At 45.4% G+C, this 25,526-nt stretch overlaps 1 protein-coding gene across 9 annotated transcripts in view; it reads left to right on the plus strand.

Annotated features, from left to right (window-relative positions):
• The window catches only part of LOC142258359 (ryanodine receptor 3), an 847,167-nt gene that overhangs the window by 582,114 nt on the left and 239,527 nt on the right, over window positions 1–25,526 (plus strand). For all 9 annotated transcript variants that reach the window (XM_075330934.1, XM_075330936.1, XM_075330935.1 and 6 more), the window contains 2 exons: window positions 11,377–11,507; window positions 11,760–12,080. In XM_075330934.1, the coding sequence (XP_075187049.1) occupies window positions 11,377–11,507; window positions 11,760–12,080 (452 nt within the window). The remainder of the gene's footprint in view (window positions 1–11,376; window positions 11,508–11,759; window positions 12,081–25,526) is intronic.

The raw sequence follows: 25,526 nt of genomic DNA on the forward strand, positions 1-25,526 counted from the left end.
TGTACTGTATATATACAGTATATTAGTATATTCACCCAAAAATTCTCTTTTACACAATATTTTGTTTTTCCTTTGAGAACAATAGGGATTTGAGAATGACTGTGATTCACAACTGAAAGGAGATCCTCAGGAGACTATGACAATGCTGTGTAGTTAGGGGAGATTCTGCAGACTTTGCAATTAACCTCTGCTGCCTTGCGGGGGTGCAACTTATTAGCAAAGCATCACAGGAGTGGGTGCAATTTTTCTGTAACGCATTGTGTCTGTACACTCGGGAGAAGACACGGAAAACATTTACACACTCTAAATTTCACCTGATAATGCGTTCATTTTATTATTTTGTCATGTCTATTGTTGTTGTGAGAAAAGAGATTGAATTTGCTAAGAATTGCTTTCCAGATGAAATGACTAGTTGTTAAATTGGTCTATAAACAATTTCCTAGGATACAAAAGCTGGCTGCACGTCTGTGCTCTAAGGGGAATACCTTATGTTTGTGTATTTCTTCTTCGCCAAGACATTTCTAATAAGTCAATGGCAGTGGCGGGCACTGAGGGTTGTGACTTTCCGTATAATGTGGAATGAAGCGCTTGCTTGCACTCAGCACTGACACGTCTGCTGTCCACACCCCATCCTGGTGGCTGAGTATACAGGCCTAGCATCTGATGTTCAGGTGCCTTCAGTCACCTCTGTCTGCATCAGTATATTTAATTTGACTGTCGCTGTCATTAATCCCCAAAATGTCCTTTTCTTAAGGCCGCTTTACACGCAACGACATCGCTAACGAGATGTCGTTGCGGTAACGGAATTCGTGACACACATCCGGCCTCGTTAGCAACGTCGTTGCGTGTGAAATATACGAACGACCGCTAACGATCAAAAATACTCACCTAATCGTTGATCGTTGACACGTCGTTCTAATACTAAATATCGTTTTTGGTGCAGGACGCATGTTGTTTGTCGTTCCTGAGGCAGCACACATCGCTACGTGTGACACCCCAGGAATGAGGAACAACACCGTACCTGCGTCCTCTGGCAACGAGGGGGGCGTCGCTTTCTTTCGGCTGCTCTCCGCCCCTCCGCTTCTATTGGACGGCTGCCGTGTGACGACGCACAAACCACCCCCTTAGAAAGGAGGTGGTTCGCCGGCCACAGCGACGTCGCTAGGCAGGTAAGTATAATGTGACGGGGCCTAGCGATGTTGTGCGCCACGGGCAGCGATTTGCCCGTGATGCACAACCGACGGGGGCGGGTGCTTTCACCAGCGACATTGCTAGCAATGTCACTGCATGTAAAGCAGCCTTAAGCGGGCTTTACACGCTACGACATCGCTCAAGTGATCTCGTTGGGGTCACGGAATTGGTGACGCACATCCGGTCGCTTTAGCGATGCTGTTGCGTGTGACACCTATGAGCGATTTTGCATCGTCGCAAAAACGTGAAAAATCCCTCATCGGTGACATGGGGGTCCATTCTCAAATATCGTTACTGCAGCAGTAACGAAGTTGTTCCTCGTTCCTGCGGCAGCACACATCGGTACATGTGACACCGCAGGAACGAGGAACCTCTCCTTACCTGCGTCTCGGCCGCTATGCGGAAGGAAGGAGGTGGGCGGGATGTTACGTCCCGCTCATCTCCGCCCCTCCGCTTCTATTGGGCAGCGGTTCAGTGACGCTGCTGTAACATCGCTGTGACGCTGAACAAACCGCCCCCTTAGAAAGGAGGCGGTTCGCCGGTCACAGCGACGTTGCAGGGAAGGTGAGTCCGTGTGACAGGTCCGGGCAATGTTGTGTGACACGGGCAGCGATTGGCCCGTGTCGCACAACCAATGGGGGCAGGTATGCACACTGGCGATATCGGTACCGATATCGCAGTGTGTAAAGCGGTCTTTAAGGAAGAGGCTACAACAAAGTGGCCATTAAAACCTTTGCTAACAAGTGGACGTGGCATGCCGTGAGTCTTATTTCTAAATTTCCAAGGATGCCACGTATTCACCCTGAACCCTTTAACTCCATTGTCTTTGTTTTTACATAACAGTCAGGAAGGCTGTAATATTACGCATTCTGCCACTTACACACGGACTGCGCGGCGGTGAGGAAAATTCCATCTGGATAAATTGCTTGTCTGTAGAAATGTCAGTCGTCTGAATGTTGTTTTTTTCTTCTTCCTTTTATTGAGGCCGACATGTAGCAACTAAATTGCCTGTCAAAAAGAACAGACAGCAAGCTGTGAGATAGCCAATCAATGCTACATTGCAGCAGCTTAATTCAGGCAGCAGGGAAGAAAGCCAGCGGGAACAGAACATAAATAAATACCGCGAGCTGATTAATTGGGTTTTCTATCTCTATATCATTCAAGACACATGGACAAAATCAAAGATTTTACTTCAGAGCTGCTGATGGAATAAGTTAACCATAAGTACCGCTATCCACTGTTTAATCAATTAGGATGTCAATTGTAAATGCAGATAAATGTTATAACAAGAGAAGGGTGCTGTAATTTATTACATCGGCATGTTTGGCTGTCCTAACATGCCCATTATCTGTTATCTCACTCCATCAAGGTACATTTCCAATCAGTTGCTCAAAGGTTTTAGGGCCAGGGTGCAAAAACAAAACATCTAATATACACTGGAGATCAAAAGTAGAGAACACACCATTTCCTAAATGTTGCGGTCATCGTGTCGTCCTATGTGATTATATCCTAACACGAGGAAACCCGCAGGATTTTCCACTTATTTCATACATTGAATTTATTGTAAAGCACAAAATACAAATGTAAATGAGATAAATGTAAAAGAACACTGATCACAATTAGAGAATACGTTCAGATACCTGCAAGTTATTGGTATTAATCTGGCTCCTGGTGCTAATTTCCTTACTTATCTGACAAACCCTATGTAACTGGCAGCCTAACTTTCCAGTTTGCACTGACTTTGCAAAAGTGGTGTGCCGTTCCAAAGTGACTGAAACCCTCCAGCAGCAGGTTGTCCAGATGAAGGCCAAAGCGGTGCCAGTATCAGCCATAGCAAGAGAAGTTGATCATTCCAGTTCTGTGATTTTGAGAATATTGCATCTTTACAACATCACAAACTCTTTCAAGTCCCCCAAGAAGGCTGGTCGCCCTCAAAAGACAAATGCAAGAGAGGACAGGCCTTAGGCCTTATGCATAATCCTGTCCTCCATGGTTAATCATTTCAACACTGCAGCTGCAATTACTCGCCAGTTCAGCACTGAACAGGGTAAGGATCTGTCTTGTCATACAGTGGCAGGGGCGTAACTACCACGGTCGCAGGTGTTGCCATTGCAACCGTGCCCGGAAAGTTAGGGGCCCGCGGCCACACTGCAGATCAGCAGCCAGCTCCTTTCTGTGAGAGAGGAGCTGAGCTGTTCTGTCGCAGACCATGTGGTCGCTATATGACCCGGCACCACCACCGCTGACACCGGGCCCCCTTCATCGCACACTGCAATGATATTGCATCGAGCGGCCGACGCCGCTCCATGCATCAACATTCTCCCCCCATGCCTGCGCTGTGACATCATCACTCCTGTGCGACTGCTGTGCTGAGAGCACAGAGCGCAGGATGGGAGGATGCTGACCGGAGCAGCGGGGAAACAAGGACGAGGAGTGGTGAAACAAGGAGAGGTGAGGACAGAGCAGCAGTGGAATGAGGAGAGAGGTGAGTACTTGTTGTTTTATATTTTTTTTATTTTTATAAATCAGTGAGTACACGGTGTCCAGAGGCCTGGGGTGCTGCATGATAAATGGAGGTCTGGGGAGCTGGCTGCATGATACATGGAGGCCTGGGGGGGCTGGCTGCATGATACATGGATGCCAGGGGGGGCTGGCTGCATGATACATGGAGGCCTGGGGGGGGCTGCATGATACATGGAGGTCTATGGGGCTGCATGATAAACATGAAGGACAGCTTATACATGGAAGGTAGGGGTGCATTATACATGCATGGAGGTCTATGGAGCTGCATTATATATGGAGTTCTATGGGGATGCATTATAACATATAGGACTATAGGGGCTACATTATAAAATATGGAGTACTATGGAGGCTACCTTTTACATGGACTATGGGAGTGCATTATAAAACATGGAGGACTATGTGGTGCAGTATAATATATGAAGAACTATGCGGTGAATTATAATATATGGAGAACTATGGGGTGAATTAGAATACATGGAGAACTATGGAAAATTTATTATAATAATTGGAGGGCTATGAGGGCTACTTTATACATGGAGGACTATGGGGGTGCATTATAATATATGGATTACTATGTGGTGCAGTATAATATATGGAGGACTGTGGGGTGAATTATAATACATGGAGAACGATGGGAAATGCATTATAATACATGGAGGACTATGGAGGTGCATTCTAATATATGAAGGGTTATGTGGGACCCTTTATACTATATCAAAGGCTATGTGGGTGTTAGTATAGTATTTGGAGAACTATATACGAGGGGGGACAAAGATACAAGCATGAGATGGGAATGTTTTGTGCTGAGGGGAAAAAGGCTCTTTCCCTCAGCACCCAGCTTTCCCATGCTCTGCTATACATCTTCTCTCAGCACCCAGCTTTCCCATGCTCTGCTTTACATCTTCTCTCAGCACCCAGCTTTCCCATGCTCTGCTATACATCTTCTCTCAGCACCCAGCTTTCCCATGCTCTGCTATACATCTTCTCTCAGCAACCAGCTTTCCCATGCTCTGATATGGGAAAGCTGGGTGCTGAGGGAAAGATGTATAGCAGAGCATGGGAAAACTGGGTGCCGAGGACAAGATGGATATCAGAACATAGGAAAGCAGGGTGCTGATAGAGGGATTTCAGATCATGTGAAACCTGGGTGCTGTGGGTAAGAGCCAAGTGTCAGCGTTATTATCCTGTAACCCAAGTGTCCGTGTCATTATACTGTACCCCAAGTGTCGGTTTACGTTGAGGGGAGGGCCCAGGTCCAAACTTTGCACCAGGGCCCATCAAACTCTAGTTACACCACTTTTCAGTGCCACGATGTTTAAGAGCATTTGGACTGAAAGCCCATTTTGCAGTGACCAAACCTCTCATTAGCAGAAAGAATCAAAAGGCTAGAATCACCTTTGGTGAGGAGCATGTTGTGTGTACAGAGGGGAAGTGGTCCACAGTTCATTTTAGTGATGAAAGCAAGTTTAATTTATTTACGTCTTATGGTAAACATTATGTTCATTGACAAACTGGGGAAAGACTGAACCCAAAGTGTGTTAAGGAGTCAGTGAAAAGTGGTGGAGGAAGTGTCATGGGTAGGGGAATATTTTCTGTAGCAGGGGTTGGACCTCTCATACAGCTACATGGCACAGTGAATGCAAGTGTGTATCAGAACCTTCTTCAACATGTGGTTCCTTACTTGCGTTCATCACTCAATCAACCAGCAATTTTCATGCAGCATAATCCCCTGTCACACAGCAAAATGGGTAAAGCAGTTCCTTTAAACAGAAAACATTGAAACAATGGAATGGCCAGCCCAGAGTCCTGATCTAAACCCAACTGAAAACCTCTGTAAAATACTTAGTGCAAAGTTATGTCCAAGAAACCCACAACAGTCAACGAATTGTGGAAGACGTGATATCGCCGGACATCAGAGGCCGCTGCAGCTGTGGCTCATGTCAAGATATTTGGAAAAGACTTCTTTCACAGCTTTAAATCAATGTGGCCACTATACATTGTAGTGGACCACCTCTTTAAAGCAGAAAGAGCCACAAAAAAGCAACAACTGAAGTCAGCTGCAGTAAAGGCCGACAAAACATCACAAAGGAGGAAACCCAGCATTTAGGGATGTCCATAATTTCCAGACTTCAGGCAGTCATTGCCTGCAAAGGATTCTCTACAAAAAATGATCATTTTACTTATGGTAGAGTACATTATACTTTTGAGTCTGTAGAATGGCTTGTTCATTGTTGTCATTAAGAAAGGCCAGGTGATGCAAATTTCATAATAAAAACCCAGCCTCCTCCAACCTTGTGCCAAAAAAAACAGCAGCCATGGAGTCAATGTTTCAGTGCTTTTTGCACAACTTGCTGTTCTCTAACAAGGCACTTAATGGCAAAGTTCACAACAGTTATTTGATCCATGAATCACCCAATAAATTTCGGGGTTCAGCAAGAGTTGATATTTAAACAGTCCTCCTCATTACACTGTTCATATTTTGACACCATGAGACCAAGACGACACCTAACAAAAACAATCCCTCTCCATTGCGAGGCTTCAAGTATGACGTTCTCAGATGAAAGTGGCCACTGAGCGAGTGTCACAGAGTGTCATCTGCAGGTTGAAGCAGAGAGACTGGAGGAGTCACAGAAAGGCAGAGAAGCGGACATTCTTTGGCCCCATACCACACTTATGATCGCGTCAATGCTCTTCGGAACTGGATGATGAATGCCACACAACTCCGGGCATATTTAAGAGAGGCAAAAGGCACTCAAGTGTCACGTCAGACTATTAGAAACCATTTACATCAGCATGGTTAGCGTGCTAGACAACCTGCAAGGGTACTGGACCACACCACCAGGCACAGGCATCATCGTCTTGTTGGTTGAGGAGCAAGTGGAACTCAGTGTTGTTGTTCATTGATGAGTTGATTCATGCTGAGCAGAAATGATGATCGTCAACGATGTTGGAGACGTCAAGGAGAGCACTATGCATCCGTCACTGTTGTCACAAGACAAGTCCTTGGTGGTCATGGTGTTAGTGAGGGCAGGTGTGTCTAGTCCATACAGAACTGCCCTACACTTGGTGAATGGTATAGTTACAAGCCCCTACTACTGGAATACCATGATTATTACAGTCATTATGCTTCTGCATGAACAGCACAGGCCTAATTTCATCTTCATGGAAAACAATGCTCCAGCTCATTGAGGTCACATCATTAGGGAATGGCTGCTGGAGACTGGGGGGCCTCAAATGGAGCAGTCTGCACTTTCTCCCACACCAGGATCCCATAGATAACCTATAAGATCAGCTGAGTTGCCGTGTTCAGACTCGTAACTCTGTACCCCAGAACCTCAACGACCTAAGAGCCACCCTTCAAGAAGAATGGGATGCCATGCCTCAGCAAACAATAACTTGATGTGTGTGTGTGTGTGTGTGTGTGTGTGTTTGTGTGTGTGTGAATAAATATAATCACTCATATTTTTTTTCTATTTTATCTAAGGCTGTGTCCACGCTGCGGATTTACCGCGGATTTTGCCGCGGATTTGCCGCGGATTTACCGCGGATTTTCCGAAAATCTGCAGCAGCGGCACTTCCAAGCCATTTCAATGGCATTTTGGAAATGCTGTGTCCATGCTGCGGATTTTTCCCGCGGCGGATTTGCCGCGGATTTTGATCCGGAAAAATCTGCAGCATGTCAATTATTGTTGCGGATTTTGGTGCGGATTTTGGGTATAGAATGGGGGAAAAAAAAAAAATCCGTGGTAAATCCGCGGCAAAAATAAGGTGCGGATTTGCCGCGAAAGTCGCGGATTTTCATGCAGAAAAATCCGCAGGTACATTCTACCGTGGACACATAGCCTAAGATGTGCTTTGCACAAAACCATTGATTTATTTGGGCAAGTTTGAATACAGGTGGGGGACTATATACAGGAAGTGATTTATTACTTTGGGAAAGATGCAAGCTAGATTCTGTGATTAAAGCTAAAATATTGTCTAAGACATGAAAATGTAATTTATTTTTAGATCAATAACATTTGTCAGGATCTTGACACTGATACACTGACATGTTAATAAAGCAGTGATGGTTTTGGCACACTGTCACATCGTACTGTAACATTACACCGACACCATGTTGCTAATGTCATTACTATGAGATAGATTTTCTTTCGGGAGGTATTGTTGTCTTGTGTTGTTACGGCAGATATTGAGTTCCCAGGTGGAAGAATTGAAAAAAAAAAGAGATGAGATTGAATAAGGCACAGAATAATTAATATGGTGGTATACTGTAAGATAGAGTTTTCCGTGTAGATGAGAAATGAAGATCCACCAAGCTGAATGATGTGTGACTGTTGAGAAATACGTATTGCTATTCTGTATTACAGTAGTTTGCTCATTTTCTATGGTTTTAGACAATATCATTCATCACTGCCTATATGTGTGAAATCATAGACCATCTTACTTGTTTGATTTAACCCTTCTTACATTAATCTTTTTGAGAAAACCTATTGTGAACGAATGAACATTGTCCTTTCAATGCAGCCTAACTTAAGGCCCCGTTACACGCTACAATTTATCTGACGATATGTCGTCGGGGGTCACGGTTTTCGTGATGCATTTCCGTCATCGTTAGCGACGTTGTTGCGTGTGACACCTACGAGCGACTTTGAACGATCTCAAAAATAGCGAAAATCGTTGATTGTTGACACGTCGTTCATTTTCAAAATATTGTTCATCGTTGCGAACGCAGCAGACATATTGATACGTTTGACACCCTGCCAACGACGAACAACATCGTTAGTGCGTCCGTCATCAGCAACACGGGAGTGTCGTTACAAGCAATGCTCCACGCCTCCTTCGCTCTGATTGGTGTCACGCCAGGGTGTATGCTATGGACAATTACACGCCTCTGACGTTACTGGAATTGTTGGAAATGCTGTGTGACGGTGTCCACACGACCGCCTTGGTCAGACCATATATCGCTGAACGATGTAGCGTCGTTTGTAAGATGGGTACGTGGGACCACTACAAAACGACCTATGAGCGATCTCGACAAATCATAGCAACGATCTGGGCGTGTCACATCGCTAATGAGATCGCTAGCAATATCGTTGTGTGTAAAGCAGCCTTAAGAATATTGGTAGTATTGTTTTTATAAGTGATAATTGCAATGTCTATATTACTACATATACAGTCAGGTACGTTGGAAGCTTGAAGCGATAAGGTCCTTATTGCTGATAGGGTCCTAGAATCATCTTTACTTTCAATGAAGACTGAATAAATTCCATCTACCATGACTGTGATCTTGCGCCACTGCACAGTATGGAGACTAGCGTCTCTTACCTTGCGCCTCTTCTTTTGATTAGCCAATCTGGCCCAACGTCGCATGTGCATCACATCGCAGTGTTGACCTCCCGCCAGGCCGGCTAATCAAAAGAAGAGGCGCAAAATAAAAGGCGGTATTCTAGCTCCCTTTTAGCAGTCAATGGAATGGGACATGTGAATAAATTCACACACAATCGTACAGACTTTTAATATTTTAATTTCTATATTAAATAAGTGTTAGAATTGTTGTTATTCTGGACATTGGTATTGATTCTAGTTGAAAAATAGTAAATAATGAACCCATAAATGCTCATATACCTCTGTATGCAAGTCTATATACATTTACTTGCAAGATTTACTTAAAAGGACTATCTCAATGAGAAAACCCTTTAATATCCCCTATTTTGGGCATGTAAGACTGATGAAGGTTTGCTAATAGAGATGAGTGGACTGCAGAAGTTCGGTTCGGAAGGTGCAGCCGGACTGCGGGTGCAGTTCGGGCGCTTTACGTATGTGCTGAGGTACGCTCGGTGCTTGGCCCAGAGTGAGCCGCTTGCAGTGTTTGATCGTCTCGAACTGAGGGTAACAACAGTGTGATCGGATGTATTGTGCAACTCCCCCCACAAAAAAACCTGGAAAAACCCCACTCGCCCTCCCTCAGAAGTGATCTGTTTATGGCAGGCTGCATGTGGGCGGAGACCCGAACTGCCCAATTAGTGACTTCCATCGGGGTTCAGGTCAAGTCTGGGTCCCAAACCAAACTTTTTCACAAGTCCGACTGCAAGATTTACTTAAAAGGACTATCTCAATGAGAAAACTCTTTAATAGCCCCTATTTTGGGCATGTAAGACTGATGAAGGTTTGTTAATAGAGATGAGTGGACTGCAGAAGTTCGGTTCGGCGGGTGCAGAGGACTTGTGAAAAAGTTTGGTTTGGGACCCAGACTTGACCTGAACCCCGATAGAAGTCACTAATTGGGTAGTTTGGGTCTCCGCCCACATGCAGCCAGCCATAAACAGATCACTTCTGAGGGAGGGTGAGTGGTGTTTTTCCATTTTTTTTGGGGGGGGGAGTTGCACAATACATCCGATCACACTGTTGTTACCCCCAGTTTGAGCCGATCAAACACTGCAAGCGGCTCACACTGGGCCAAGCACCGAGCGTACCCTAGCACATACGTAAAGCGCCCAAACTTGTTTCTTTGTAAAGTCTGGTTTTGTATGAACACCGAACCTCAAGTTCGCTTATCCTTATTTGCTCACAAATCTCAGCATCGGCTCTGACTAATCTAACCTGCAAATTTAGTGCACTGTTGACCATTCATTTGAATGGCTTGTATGTAATTATAAATTTATCTTTGGCCAACCACAAATTCCCTGGGGTATTACCTGTTCCCACAAGGGGGAGGTGCAGAAGATAAAACTTGCATCCAAGCTTCTTCAAACCCATACCGTACACACGTACAATACATTGAACTATTCTATGTATTCTTGTAATTGGCTGCATTGTTGTGACAAAATGCAAGTACTCACACTGCAAGTGAGACAAATCAGTTTACATATATTTAAGGCTAGGTTCACATTTCCATTGTTTTGCATCAGTCACATGCGTTGTTTGATGCATGTGACTGATGCGTTGTACAACGGATGACAAAGAACAGAATTTTCATTGTCGGACTCCGTTGTGTGTGGGGGGTGGAGCCGAGCAGGGCCGTGGTGCTGAGGACGTCAGTGCCGCGGGGACTGCAGGGCTGGGGACAGGTGAGAGTGTGTGTGTGTGTGTGTGTGTGTGTGTGTACATGCGGAGTGCGGGAGGGGGCGGAGCCGAGCAGGGAAGTGTCGGGCTCCCTGCACACGTATCCATGGTAAATATCGGGTAACTAAAAGCAAAGCACTTTGCTTGGTTACCCGATATTTACACTGGTTACCAGCGTGCACCGCTTAGCGCTGGCTCCCTGCACACGTAACCAGTGTAAATATCGGGTAACTAACCAAAGCTCATTGCTTGGTTACCTGATGTGTATCCTGGTTACGGGTGCAGGGAGCCAGAGAGAGCATGCGCAGCGAAATCCTACGGATTACGCTGCTCAATAAAACGTTACAGGCTGCGTTCCTTCCACCCCGCGGTCAGTTGTTCCACGGCTGATCAGTCGGGCGGAGGGGGCAACGCAGCATCATCAGTCACAATCCGCTGCTCATACAAGTCTATGGGAACAACGGAATCCGCTAAACGGATTCCGTTGTTTACCAGAGTAGCGGATTGTGACTGATACATTTTAACGGAAGTGTGAACCTAGCCTAAGGAAATGTTCATCCTGATTGTGTCCATTCAATCAAATACATGTTCATTTTACAGGCAGAGACCAGCCTTGGGAGAATGCCTGGCAGCACTGGCCGGAGCCATTCCTGTAGCTTTTCTGGAGCCATCACTAAATCACAACAATCCTCTCTCAGTTTTTAACACCAAATCACCCAGAGAGAGAGCCAGTAAGTATTTTACCCTTACTTTATAAATGATACATATACAGAGGTAGCATGTAGCACCAGATTTATGTACAGCTCACCCCTCGTTGGAGGTGAATGGCAACGGATGTGTTACACAAATATGCCACACTATGCTATTATCGTAGCTCTCCAGCCTTCACGGTAGTGGCTGCTACTTCTGTAAATGTAAATCATAAGTCATATGTTGTTGCTGTAGACCCATCAAGGATTTTAATGGTGATTTATGGATTAAAGTTCTAGGAATGCCTGACACCGTTGAAGAAATGTGCCCAGAAATGCCTCATTTGGAAGGTTTGATGAAGGAAATTAATGACCTGGCCGAGTCTGGAGCCCGCTACACCGAGATGCCACATGTTATTGAGGTTGTACTGCCAATGTTGTGCAATTACCTTTCCTACTGGTGGGAGAGGGGAACGGAAAATGTACCAGAAAATGCCAGACCGTGCTGCACTCAAGTGACCTCTGAACATCTAAGCGTCATCCTGGGCAACATCCTAAAAATCATTAACAACAACCTGGGAATAGATGAAGCGTCGTGGATGAAGAGGATTGCAGGTAATCCCACATGTGATGATCTCTACATCCGCATCCCAAAACATTCTCCATCACTGGCCATACACTCAGTTTTTCTTTACAAAGTATCAATGGAATTATGTGCAAATCCACTTGACATTTATCCTGCCACTGACAGACATTTTGATTTATATAGGAAATACTTAGTCTTCTTGAACAGAAAGAAAAGAAATACTGAGTATGCTGCCTAAAAAGCATTAGCAGCTCTCTTTAGCCTCTGCCAGGCCTCACTGTCTTTATATTGATCCAGACGCACTACAATACCTTCCTTTATGATACTTTATCACTGAATTATCAAAATTCCGTTTGTTTAATCATGTAATCCTTTATCTGAAGCTGTTTCTTTATATTTTTATCCATAATCCATCTTTTTATGGATTTGTTTGTTACAAAAACAAGAATAGGATAGTAAAAACTATAAACTTAAAATGAGCATAAGAATAAAATAAAAAATATTTGCCATTATTTGTTTTTTTTCCCGGGCCTCCTGTTAGGGCTGTCACGTAGGCTTAAGGGCTATTTACACGCTGCGACAACGCTAACGATATACCGTCGGGGTCACGGTGTTTGTGACGCACATCCGGCGTCTTTAGCGACATCGCAGCGTGTGACAGGCAGGAGCGACCTTAAACGATCGCAAAAGAGACTAAAATCATTGGTATATGTGAGGTCGTTCATTTACCAAAAATCGTTGTCTCGTACGTAGCGAGGTTGTTCCTTGTTCCTGCGGCATCACACATCGCTATGTGTGACACCGCAGGAGCATCGATCATCTCCTTACCTGCGTCCACCGGCAATGAGGAAGGAAGGGGTGGGCGGCATGTTCCAGACGCTCATCTCCGCCCCTCCTCTGCTATTGGATGTCCATTTTGTGACGTCGCTGTGACGCCAAACGTACCTTCCCCTTGAAGGAGGGATTGTTCGGCGGTCACAGCGACATCGTAGAACAGGTATGTGCGTGTGACGCTGCCGTAGCGATAATGTTCACTACGGCAGCGATGACCACATATCGCACCAACGACGGAGGCTGGTGCTAACGCTCGCGACATTGCTAGCGATGTCGCAGCATGTAAAGCACCCTTTAGTAGCCTATCTGTCCAGTGATCTAGAAGAACAGTATAATAGCTTTCAACCAATGCCATACATGTACAATTATACTAACCCTTTAATGACACAGCCTCATTTTTCATGTTCAGCATGTGTTACTTTACATATAACTTTGGAATGCTTTTATGTATCCTGGTGGTTCCAAGACTGTTTCTTCATGACACATTGCACATTATGTTAATAGTAGATTTAGATTGATAAGTTTGGAATTCATAAAAAAAAAAAACAAAACCTTGGAATCCACTTCAAACTGGACACTGTCCAATCAAAAGGCAGTAATTAAAAACAATTCAGTAAACAAAAAACTTACAGAATGCTTTTAAAACTATTCAAAACGTCTTCAGAAAACCAACAATTTCTCCAAACTCTCCAAAGAAAAATTTTCTGATGCGGTATCCACTAGATGATTATATCTTTTTGTAGTGTTTTTGAAGCAGAAACTGAGCACAACCTCCTAGTTTTTCAGGAGTTTACCATTTTTTGCAGAGGATTTCTGAGAGTCTTTTGTCAGTTTCTGCTCAGATCTGTGTGTATACATCTATATCCGATAACTCAGCGTTTTTGACCACCTAAAAAAAAACAAACCTCCATGAGCACATACCCTTACACCAATAGTCATAGCACACAAAATAGTTAATTAGATTAACTATATGTCTACTATCTAAAAAGACACATGTGCATATTTTTCTCACTATCTGACATGAAATCAGAATAAGACTTTCCTGTTTTAGGTCAATTAGGAACCAAAATTATTTCTATTTGCCAAATGTGAATATAGCAATAAGAGGCTAAAATTTAACTTTTAATTCTGATATAATAAAAGCCCAAGAGGGGTACATGTAACCATAAAACTCCCCAGTGCTCTGAAATCTCAGATAATAACTTATCGTAGCACAGGGAGTCAGTAATGTATAACAAACATAACAAAAAAACACAAAATACATAAATAATAAATTGAGTAGATTATATCCACCCGTGGGACAGTGGTCCACCTACTAGGGAAGAAGAAATAATCAAAAAAACTCAATATACATAAATCAAGAGCTAAATGTTGGTCCTCAATGGAAAGACCAACACAAATTCTATTGCTCAATATGCAAATAAATGGGAACAATCTCACCCATATTCAGTGGTCTGGGGCAACTCAGGATCTCCTCCGTGTGGGTCCTCTTTGTATCATCAAGTTGTCACTGACCCTACATAAGCCTAGGAGATTGACTTAGCCTGTTGCCCAAACTTCTGTCCTGACAAGGACAGACCACAGCTGGCCCTCTCTATATACCCCTACACCGATCCTAGCCACGTCCCGACGCGTTTCATCATACAAGATTCATCAGGGGACTCCGGTGTTTAGATAGAGGCCAGAGGTCCTAAGCCCTCGCTCCCAGAATAACACAAGGGAACCAGAGCCACAGTGATAGAGGGTATATAAATGGTATCAGTCCAATAAGAATTAAAGGCCAATTAAGAGACTCACCAGTGGTGATTCAGTTGCGCAGGTGGATCCATATCTAATATAGTACAAAGTAATATCCCATGATGACGCCCCCTCCTGCGCCGACCTCGTGTTCACGTGGAACGCAAACAGCGTTACTTCCACACTGAGATCCCATAGAGCACATCCGGTCTCGCGTAGCGATAAACCGGAAGTGCGTCACATCGAGGGCGGGACCCTCGCTTCAGGCTAGCGCGCAGGCTCCAAGCCTGAGGCACAGAGCGGCGTTCAATTCATCTACCGGAAATGAGGTGACGGGATAAGGCGGCGGTGGGAGTGGCAGGTGCGTCACGCAAACATCAAACCGCCCACCGCCCAGCCAGTGAGATCACGGCTAATGATAGCACGCCTCACATTCCCAGTGCCTAGAATGCACACAGGGAAACAGACCCCGGCCGACTACACACCTCGTACGCCGGATCAAGTCCCAGTCCCGCACCTCAAGCAATGAGAGGCACAAACAACACCATCGTCAGGAAGGGGGGCACTATGCAGGCCACAGTGCTCACATCCCAATAACAAAAACAAAACCCAACAGATGAGGGGCACCCCATTAGCACATAGGGGAAAGGGATCATGGGGCAGGATCACATCACTGGATGCACCTATCTACAAATCACCACACATCTTATTAAGAGCCATCTTAATGATCCTATTCAGTGTATTCGGATTTCATTACACATAAAATTATAGTCATGTTACCCAGATGTTACAAATGTGTACAAATCCAGGGTTCCACATATATAGAGGGATTAATCCATGTATTCCCTGTCCCTCTAAGACTATACAGGTTACATTTACTTCAAAAGAATGGTCAAGGTTATCATTGGCTAGTAATTCTCCTAATGTCTAGATAAAGCTGGCAAATTGAAGCTGTTCATTTAGGCCCCCCGGGGACGAGGTGCCTAGTCTAAATATCCATTTCGTTTCCTGTTGGAGAACCCGCCTGTCCCAGTCGCCACCCCGCTTTGGTCTGGGGACGACATCAATACCCACAAAACGGATAGCTGTAGGATTACCACCATGTTTTGCCCAAATGTGTCTGGCTAGTGGTTTGTCCCTCTTGTGTTCGATGTCGCCAAGATGGTCTCCAATTCTTCGCCTAAATTCGCGGATTGTTTTCCCCACATACTCTAAGCCGCAGTTGCAGGTAGCTTTGTAGATCACTCCTTGAGTGCGACAATTTATGAAATGACGTATTTCAAAATTCCTGTCCAGCACCATACTCCTGAACGTTTTTCCAACTTCTAGGTAGGGGCATGCTATGCACTTAGAACATCTAAAGCAGCCTTTCACCTCCCTAGACAGCCAATTAGTCTCTTGGTGTCGTTCAAAGTGACTATGCACAAGCCTGTCACCACGGGATCTCCCTTTTTTGTAGGTAATCAATGGTCGTTCAGGCAAAGAGGGGCCCACATCTCTATCCATTAAAAGAATAGGCCAATGGCTCTCCAGTATTTTGCGGATTTCAGTAGCTCCGTTATTGAAAGTTGTGATGAAGCGAGAGAAACCATTCTGCTCCAATGGCTTCTCCCGGTCCATCAACAATTCCATTCTAGGGGTGTTCTTTGCTTCATTGTAGGCTCTCTTAAGAATCTCCCCAGGATTAAACCCTCGGATAAAGGGGGCAATGTGGTTGTCATGGATACTGACCAGTATGCGGAGATTTGTGCCAAAATCCTGAATGACAGGACTGGATATGAAAGACTCCTTGCAAATCCAACGAAACAGTATTTGGGGGAACTCAAAAGTATCCTGGATGAGGGCCTTTTGTCCGAGGTAATCAGTAAAACTGAGTATGAGTTTCTTCTCCCAAAAGAACCAACAATGGCGACCTTCTATTGCCTACCAAAGGTTCATAAGGGCCTCTGCCCTTTGAAGGGTAGGCCAATAGTTTCTGGGATCAACAATCTGACCCAAAATTGTGGAACATACTTGGATAGAGTTCTTAAGCCACTTGTTGCAGCCCTACCCTCATTTGTGAAAGATACACCAGACCTATTGAGGAAACTAGACGGGATATCAGTAAGTGAGGGCACACTTCTTGGAAGTGTGGATGTTGAGGCTCTCTACTCCTCTATTCCCCATACGAAGGGACTTGAGGCAGTGGATTATTTTTTGAACACGCGGGGCTGTCAGTTTAGGGAACATAACAGATTTGTTCTGAAACTTTTGGAGTTTTGTTTGACGAGAAACATCTTTACCTTCGATGGGCGGATCTACCACCAACTCAGGGGCACGGCTATGGGGAGCCCCTGTGCTCCCTCCTACGCCAATTTGTTCCTGGGTTGGTGGGAGGAGACGCGGATTTTTGTGGAAGGGATGGAGGAATCTACATCTAAATTTGAGATATGGGCCCGCTACATAGATGACATACTGATTGTATGGACAGGTTCGAGGATGGAACTGTCTAACTATGTAGCGGGCCTTAATCAAAATGACATTGGGCTCACCTTTACACATGTCATTGGGGAAGATAATCTCCCTTTTCTGGATATTCTTATCCAGAAAAGTGGAAATGGTGAGATTTCCACCTCAACCTACCGTAAACCCACAGCCACCAACTCTCTCCTCAGGTGGGAGAGCTGTCATCCCTTCCACATGAAGAAGGGGATTCCTAAAGGACAGTTCCTCCGTTTACGGAGGAACTGTTCGGATAAAAGGGTCTTTGAAAGCCAATCAAGGGAGCTCCGTGATCGTTTTAAAGAGAGGGGTTACCCTGGGGAGATTCTTAAGAGAGCCTACAATGAAGCAAAGAACACCCCTAGAATGGAATTGTTGATGGACCGGGAGAAGCCATTGGAGCAGAATGGTTTCTCTCGCTTCATCACAACTTTCAATAACGGAGCTACTGAAATCCGCAAAATACTGGAGAGCCATTGGCCTATTCTTTTAATGGATATAGATGTGGGCCCCTCTTTGCCTGAACGACCATTGATTACCTACAAAAAAGGGAGATCCCTTGGTGACAGGCTTGTGCATAGTCACTTTGAACGACACCAAGAGACTAATTGGCTGTCTAGGGAGGTGAAAGGCTGCTTTAGATGTTCTAAGTGCATAGCATGCCCCTACCTAGAAGTTGGAAAAACGTTCAGGAGTATGGTGCTGGACAGGAATTTTGAAATACGTCATTTCATAAATTGTCGCACTCAAGGAGTGATCTACAAAGCTACCTGCAACTGCGGCTTAGAGTATGTGGGGAAAACGATCCGCGAATTTAGGCGAAGAATTGGAGACCATCTTGGCGACATCGAACACAAGAGGGACAAACCACTAGCCAGACACATTTGGGCAAAACATGGTGGTAATCCTACAGCTATCCGTTTTGTGGGTATTGATGTCGTCCCCAGACCAAAGCGGGGTGGCGACTGGGACAGGCGGGTTCTCCAACAGGAAACGAAATGGATATTTAGACTAGGCACCTCGTCCCCGGGGGGCCTAAATGAACAGCTTCAATTTGCCAGCTTTATCTAGACATTAGGAGAATTACTAGCCAATGATAACCTTGACCATTCTTTTGAAGTAAATGTAACCTGTATAGTCTTAGAGGGACAGGGAATACATGGATTAATCCCTCTATATATGTGGAACCCTGGATTTGTACACATTTGTAACATCTGGGTAACATGACTATAATTTTATGTGTAATGAAATCCGAATACACTGAATAGGATCATTAAGATGGCTCTTAATAAGATGTGTGGTGATTTGTAGATAGGTGCATCCAGTGATGTGATCCTGCCCCATGATCCCTTTCCCCTATGTGCTAATGGGGTGCCCCTCATCTGTTGGGTTTTGTTTTTGTTATTGGGATGTGAGCACTGTGGCCTGCATAGTGCCCCCCTTCCTGACGATGGTGTTGTTTGTGCCTCTCATTGCTTGAGGTGCGGGACTGGGACTTGATCCGGCGTACGAGGTGTGTAGTCGGCCGGGGTCTGTTTCCCTGTGTGCATTCTAGGCACTGGGAATGTGAGGCGTGCTATCATTAGCCGTGATCTCACTGGCTGGGCGGTGGGCGGTTTGATGTTTGCGTGACGCACCTGCCACTCCCACCGCCGCCTTATCCCGTCACCTCATTTCCGGTAGATGAATTGAACGCCGCTCTGTGCCTCAGGCTTGGAGCCTGCGCGCTAGCCTGAAGCGAGGGTCCCGCCCTCGATGTGACGCACTTCCGGTTTATCGCTACGCGAGACCGGATGTGCTCTATGGGATCTCAGTGTGGAAGTAACGCTGTTTGCGTTCCACGTGAACACGAGGTCGGCGCAGGAGGGGGCGTCATCATGGGATATTACTTTGTACTATATTAGATATGGATCCACCTGCGCAACTGAATCACCACTGGTGAGTCTCTTAATTGGCCTTTAATTCTTATTGGACTGATACCATTTATATACCCTCTATCACTGTGGCTCTGGTTCCCTTGTGTTATTCTGTGAGCGAGGGCTTAGGACCTCTGGCCTCTATCTAAACACCGGAGTCCCCTGATGAATCTTGTATGATGAAACGCGTCGGGACGTGGCTAGGATCGGTGTAGGGGTATATAGAGAGGGCCAGCTGTGGTCTGTCCTTGTCAGGACAGAAGTTTGGGCAACAGGCTAAGTCAATCTCCTAGGCTTATGTAGGGTCAGTGACAACTTGATGATACAAAGAGGACCCACACGGAGGAGATCCTGAGTTGCCCCAGACCACTGAATATGGGTGAGATTGTTCCCATTTATTTGCATATTGAGCAATAGAATTTGTGTTGGTCTTTCCATTGAGGACCAACATTTAGCTCTTGATTTATGTATATTGAGTTTTTTTGATTATTTCTTCTTCCCTAGTAGGTGGACCACTGTCCCACGGGTGGATATAATCTACTCAATTTATTATTTATGTATTTTGTGTTTTTTTGTTATGTTTGTTATACATTACTGACTCCCTGTGCTACGATAAGTTATTATCTGAGATTTCAGAGCACTGGGGAGTTTTATGGTTACATGTACCCCTCTTGGGCTTTTATTATATCAGAATTAAAAGTTAAATTTTAGCCTCTTATTGCTATATTCACTACTATTTGATAAGTGGCCTCCCTCTGTTTGAGGTTTGCTGACATTACTATTTGCCAAATGGTAGAATAATGAGAGAGAGAATGTTTTAAAGCATTTTATTACTTTGTGCAAAGGCAAAAGTTTACATACAATAAGAGTACTATGCCTTTAAACAATATGGGACAGCCCATGTGATGATGACACATCTTTGGAAGCTTCTGATAGGTTTATTTGGAACTTTTGAGTTAATTAGAGACACACCTGTGGATGTATTTTAATGCACACCTGAAACACACGGCTTCTTTTTGTAGCATCATGGGAAAGTCAAGAGAAATCAGCCAAAATCTCATGAAGAGAATTGTGGACTTGCACAAGTCTGGTTCATCCCTGGGTGCAATTTCCAGGTATCTGAAGGTGCCTCATTCATCTGTACAAACAATTATATGCACGTACAAACAAGCTGGGTATGTCCAGCAATCATACCGCTTAGGAAGGAGATGAGTTCTGTGTACCAGAGTTGAATGTGCTTTGGTCAGAGATGTGCAGATCAACCCAAGAACAAAAGTAAAAGACCTTGTGAAGATGCTGGTGGAAGCTGGTAAGATTGTGTCATTATCCACAGTGAAATGGGTACTGTATCAACTCTGCCAGGAAGAGGCCATTACTCCAAAAGAAATATATAAAAAAGCTAGATTAATGTTTGCAAATGCACACAGGAACAAAGACCTGAATTTTTGAAGACATGTCCTGTGGTCTGACAAAACTAAAATTGAACTGTTTGACCTTAATGACAATCGTTACGTTTGGAGGAAAGGGGAAAGACGCTGTGAAGCCTAAGAACACCATCCCCACTGTAAAACACTGAGGGGGCAGCATCATGTTGTGAGGATGTTTTGCTGCAGGAGGGACTGGTGCACTTCACAAAATAGATGGCATCATGAGGAAAGAAGATTGTGGCCATACAGAAGCAACATCTCAAGACATCAGCCAGGAACTTAAAGCTTGGGCAGAAATGGGTCTTCCAAATGGACAATGACCCAAAGCATACTGCAAAACTGGTTACAAAGTGGCTTAAGGATAACAAAGTCAATGTTTTGGATTGGCCATCACAAAGCCCTGATCTCAATCCTATTGAAAATTTATGGCCAAAGCTGAAAAGGTCAGAGCGAGCAAGAGACCTACAAACATGGCTCAGTTATACCAGTTCTGTTGGAGGAATAGGTCCAAATTCCTACCAACTATTGTGAGAAGCTTGTGGAAGGAGATCCAAAACATTTTACCCAAGTTGTACAGTGTAAGGGTAATGGTTCCAAATACTAATGAAATGTATGTAAACGTTTGACTTTGCAGAAAGTCATGAAAATGCCTTCAAACATTCTCTCCTCTAATTATTCTGGCATTTGACAAATATAAATAATTTTGGTTCTTAATTGACCTAAAACAGGAAAGGTTTATTCTGATTTCATGTCAGATAGTGAGAAAAACCTGCAGATGTGTCTGTTCAGATAGTGGATAGAAACTTCTGGTTTCAACTGTACTTAAAAGGACATTAAAAGTAAAAATAACAATGTACTGTATATATACCACAACCTAAGGTAGCCTTATACGGTGATTCCCCCCCCCCCCCCCCATCATTTGAGCGTTATTTCTCCTTTTTACTCTATATAGATTGAATGGGGAGCACAAGATTTTATTTGATCAGATTTTATTCCCACATAACTATATATGGAATCTGACTTTTGAGAAATATGTTTCTTCTTTTTTTTTATCTAGCATAATCCCTAGAGATTTATCCAGGCAGCGTCTGGTTGACCTTTAAGTGAAATGAACTTGTGAGGCCGTGTGATAACGCATAGCAGCTTCTGACTGAGCTGTATTGATGAGGACACAGTAGAGAATGGTCTTTTAAGGCCTAAGCCACACGGCGAGAAAATCGGTGCGAGTGGAGTGCGATAAAACATCGCATTCCCCTCGGACCAATTCTAGCCTGTGTGTCAGCACACATGAGCGATTATTTTCTCAGCCCTAATCGGACCGAGAAAACAATCGCAGCATGCTGCGATTGTAATCCGAGACTCTTTCTCTCGCACCCATTCAAGTGAATGGGGCGAGAGAAAAATCGCACTGCACTCGCGGTACACCGGTGTACCGTGCGTGCAGAGCGAGAATGTCTATAGCCGGCTACACAGGCGAGAGGGAGAGAAATCCCTCCCTCCCCTCCTGAGTGCCGGCCCGCCCCCCGCAGCTGAGGTCTGCTCGCACGAACGGACCTCAGTTGCAAGGACACAAGCATGAGACTCGGCTCTGCTGTACTGCCAGCACGAGCCGAGTCTCATGCAAGGGGATCACAGTAGTCCCCGTGTGGCCCCAGCCTAAGGGTTTTATTTTACTGTATATTATGTATAAATGGGTCAGAATGAAGGAGCCAGTAGCAATATCTCATACCCATGGTGCAGATTTTTACCACCCAGTTTTCTAAACCGTAGAAAATTCATCGACAATCTGCTCAAAATACCCAAATAAATTCTAGAAATTACTTTTTCTACAGTTATAGCAATTGGTGTTGGTGCTGTTTTTTATATTGAGAGGTAACATTTTTTATTTTTTTTAAAAGGAATTTTCTATCATAACTCAACACAAAGCCATTAGAGGGAACCTGTCATTCCAGAATACTGTATATAAGAGCCTAGGCTGCTGTGTACAATGTAAAATACACTTTTTTTTTTCTATAAATACTCACTTAAAGGGTGGTTCGGTTCGAAGGGTGTCGCTGCTCTCCGGTTCGGCGCCTCCTCTCTCCAGTCCAGCGCCTCCTCTCTCCAGTCCAGCGCCTCCTCTCTCCAGTCCAGTGCCTCCTCTCTCCAGTCCAGCGCCTCCTCTCTCCAGTCCAGGGCCTCCTCTCTCCAGTCCAGCACCTGCTCTCTCCAGTCCAGCACCTGCTCTCTCCAGTCCAGCGCCTCCTCTCTCCAGTCCAGTGCCTCCTCTCTCCAGTCCAGGGCCTCCTCTCTCCAGTCCAGGGCCTCCTCTCTCCAGTCCAGGGCCTCCTCTCTCCAGTCCAGGGCCTCCTCTCTCCAGTCCAGGGCCTCCTCTCTCCAGTCCAGGGCCTCCTCTCTCCAGTCCAGGGCCTCCTCTCTCCAGTCCAGGGCCTCCTCTCTCCAGTCCAGCGCCTCCTCTCTCCAGTCTAGCGCCTCCCCTCTCCAGTCCAGCGCCTCCTCTCTCCAGTCCAGCGCCTCCTCTCTCCAGTCCAGCGCCTCCTCTCTCCAGTCCAGCGCCTCCTCTCTCCAGTCCAGCACCTCCCCTCTCCAGTCTAGCGCCTCCTCTCTCCAGTCCAGCGCCTCCTCTCTCCAGTCCAGCGCCTCCTCTCTCCAGTCCAGCGCCTCCTCTCTCCAGTCCAGCGCCTCCTCTCTCCAGTCCAGCGCCTCCTCTCTCCAGTCCAGCACCTGCTCTCTCCAGTCCAGCGCCTCCTCTCTCCAGTCCAGCGCCTCCTCTCTCCAGTCCAGCGCCTCCTCTCTCCAGTCCAGGGCTTCCTCTCTCCAGTCCAGGGTCTCCTCTCTCCAGTCCAGCAACTCCTCTCTCCAGTCCAGCGCCTCCTCTCTCCAGTCCAGTGCCTCCTCTCTCCAGTCCAGCAACTCCTCTCTCCAGTCCAGTGCCTCGTCTCTGCAGCGATCACCATCTTCTTCCTTCTGAGGCCCATGTACATGACACATACTAAGTGATCCACACTGGCTGGCATTGAGATCCTGCGCAGGCGCACTTTGATCTGCACTCCTCAGCGCAAATCAAAGTATTATAGTGTGCATGCACAGACAATCTTTAACCTTTCCTCTGCGCATTACAGTACTTTCATCTGCCCCCAGCAGGGCATATCAAAATGCGCCTGCACAGGGCTGCAGTGTCGGCGTGTGTGGATGACGTAGACGCGTCATCCACACTGGGCTAGGTAGAAGGAGGATGGAGATCGCAGATCACAGCAAAGAGGAGGCACCGGACCGGAGATCAGCGACACCCGTTGTACCAGACTGCCCCCTAGGTGAGTATTATAAAAGTGTTTCTTACGTTATACAGAGCAGCCTGGACTCTTATATACTATATTCTGGAATACTGTATATAAGAGCTCAGTGGTGGTGGCCGCAGCTTATAGTCACCAAATCTGGTGACTGGTTCCCTTTAATGTCTAAATTGCTGGCAACAAAAGTGAGTACACCCCAACACTACTTCACATTGTATCAAAGTGAAGTGAAGTATCTTCACTGTTGTCCCATGAAAAGATATAAAAAAATATTTACAAAAATATGTGGGGTGTACTGACTTTTGTGATATACTGTAGATAACAAATTGAATTAAACTTAGCAGAAGCGTCTCATCTCCCAGATGAAGGCTGATCTGCATTTCCACCTTGCTGTATATGTGCACCATATATGTGATGCCGTCTTTGTTTGCCCACATTTATGAAGAGTTCAGAAAATCAGTGCAGCACAGCACTGCTTGGTATAAAATGTGCCATAGACATCCTTCAGAGAGTGGATATTAAAATATCTTACACTAAAGTGCAGGGTACAGGTGGCTGAATGGTCTATAAGGCGTTTCAGTGACAAAAATGTAAGACATAACACAGGTGCATCCCTCCTAATATACTTCTACCGTATCTCCTTAATTCATTACCCCCCTCTATTCTATTCTATTCATTCTATCTTAGATCACCAAGTAAAGAGCAAAACTGAAGTCAATCAACATTACCCCCTCCACTTCTTTATATTATAAGGGTAGATTTAAAGGGAACCAAACATTAGGATTTTGGTGTATAAGGTGCAGCCAGTGCAGTGCCGGCACTATCAGGCACATTGTGTACATACCATTAGGGGGCAGCTCGGATATTTAGGCTGTGAAATCCAAGTTTATGAAGTTTGAAAATTCATCCACTTTTTGATTGACGTGCACTTCTCCAGATAATGTCCGTACGGGATATGGCCATGGTTCCCCCCCCCCCCCCGGCCTCATGTTTATCCCTCTCTCTGGCTGTATGCAATGTATGCAAATTTTTCTATTCAGAAACACTGCGTCAAAGTTGGCGCCTGCGCATAGCGCTTATCTCCGGCGCTATGTTTTTGAAGCCCGCATGACCCAGTTTTGTGCCTGAGAGGGCGGCGCATGCGCCCTCGCTTCTTCAGATCTCGTTGTGACAGCGGGAGCGCGCGCGGTCACAACAAGACTGGAGAACAGCTGATCTGACCGATTTAGCTGCAGCAGACGATATCATAGCTGCAGCTAATCGGGGTAAGATTCGCTGTTCTCCAGTCCTGTTGTGACCGCGCACGCTCCCGCGGTCATAATGAGATCTGAAGAAGCGAGGGCGCATGCGCCGCCCTCTGAGGCACAAAACTTGGTAACGCAGGCTTCAAAAACATGGCACCGGAGATGAGCGCTATGTGCAGGCGCCAACTCCGACGCCGTGTAACTGAAGAGAGAAATTTGCATACAGCCAGAGAGAGGGAGGAAGAGACGGGGGGGTGGGGAATGATGTGCATTACACGTCCGGATATTATCTGGAGAAGTGCACACGTCAATCAAAAAGTGGATGAATTTTCAAACTTCATAAACTTGGATTTCACAGCCTAAACACCCGAGCTGCCCACTAATGGTATGTACACACTGTGCCTGATAGTGCCGGCACTGCACTGGCTGCACCTTATACACCAAAATCCTAATGTTTGGTTCCCTTTAATATTAATATTTTATTCTTAATTTTTGTTGTCCAACCCTGGGTGCATCTTATAGTCAGGTGCGTCTTATAGTATG

The sequence above is a fragment of the Anomaloglossus baeobatrachus genome, chromosome 12 (assembly GCF_048569485.1).
Source record: "Anomaloglossus baeobatrachus isolate aAnoBae1 chromosome 12, aAnoBae1.hap1, whole genome shotgun sequence".
Lineage (NCBI taxonomy): Eukaryota > Metazoa > Chordata > Amphibia > Anura > Aromobatidae > Anomaloglossus > Anomaloglossus baeobatrachus.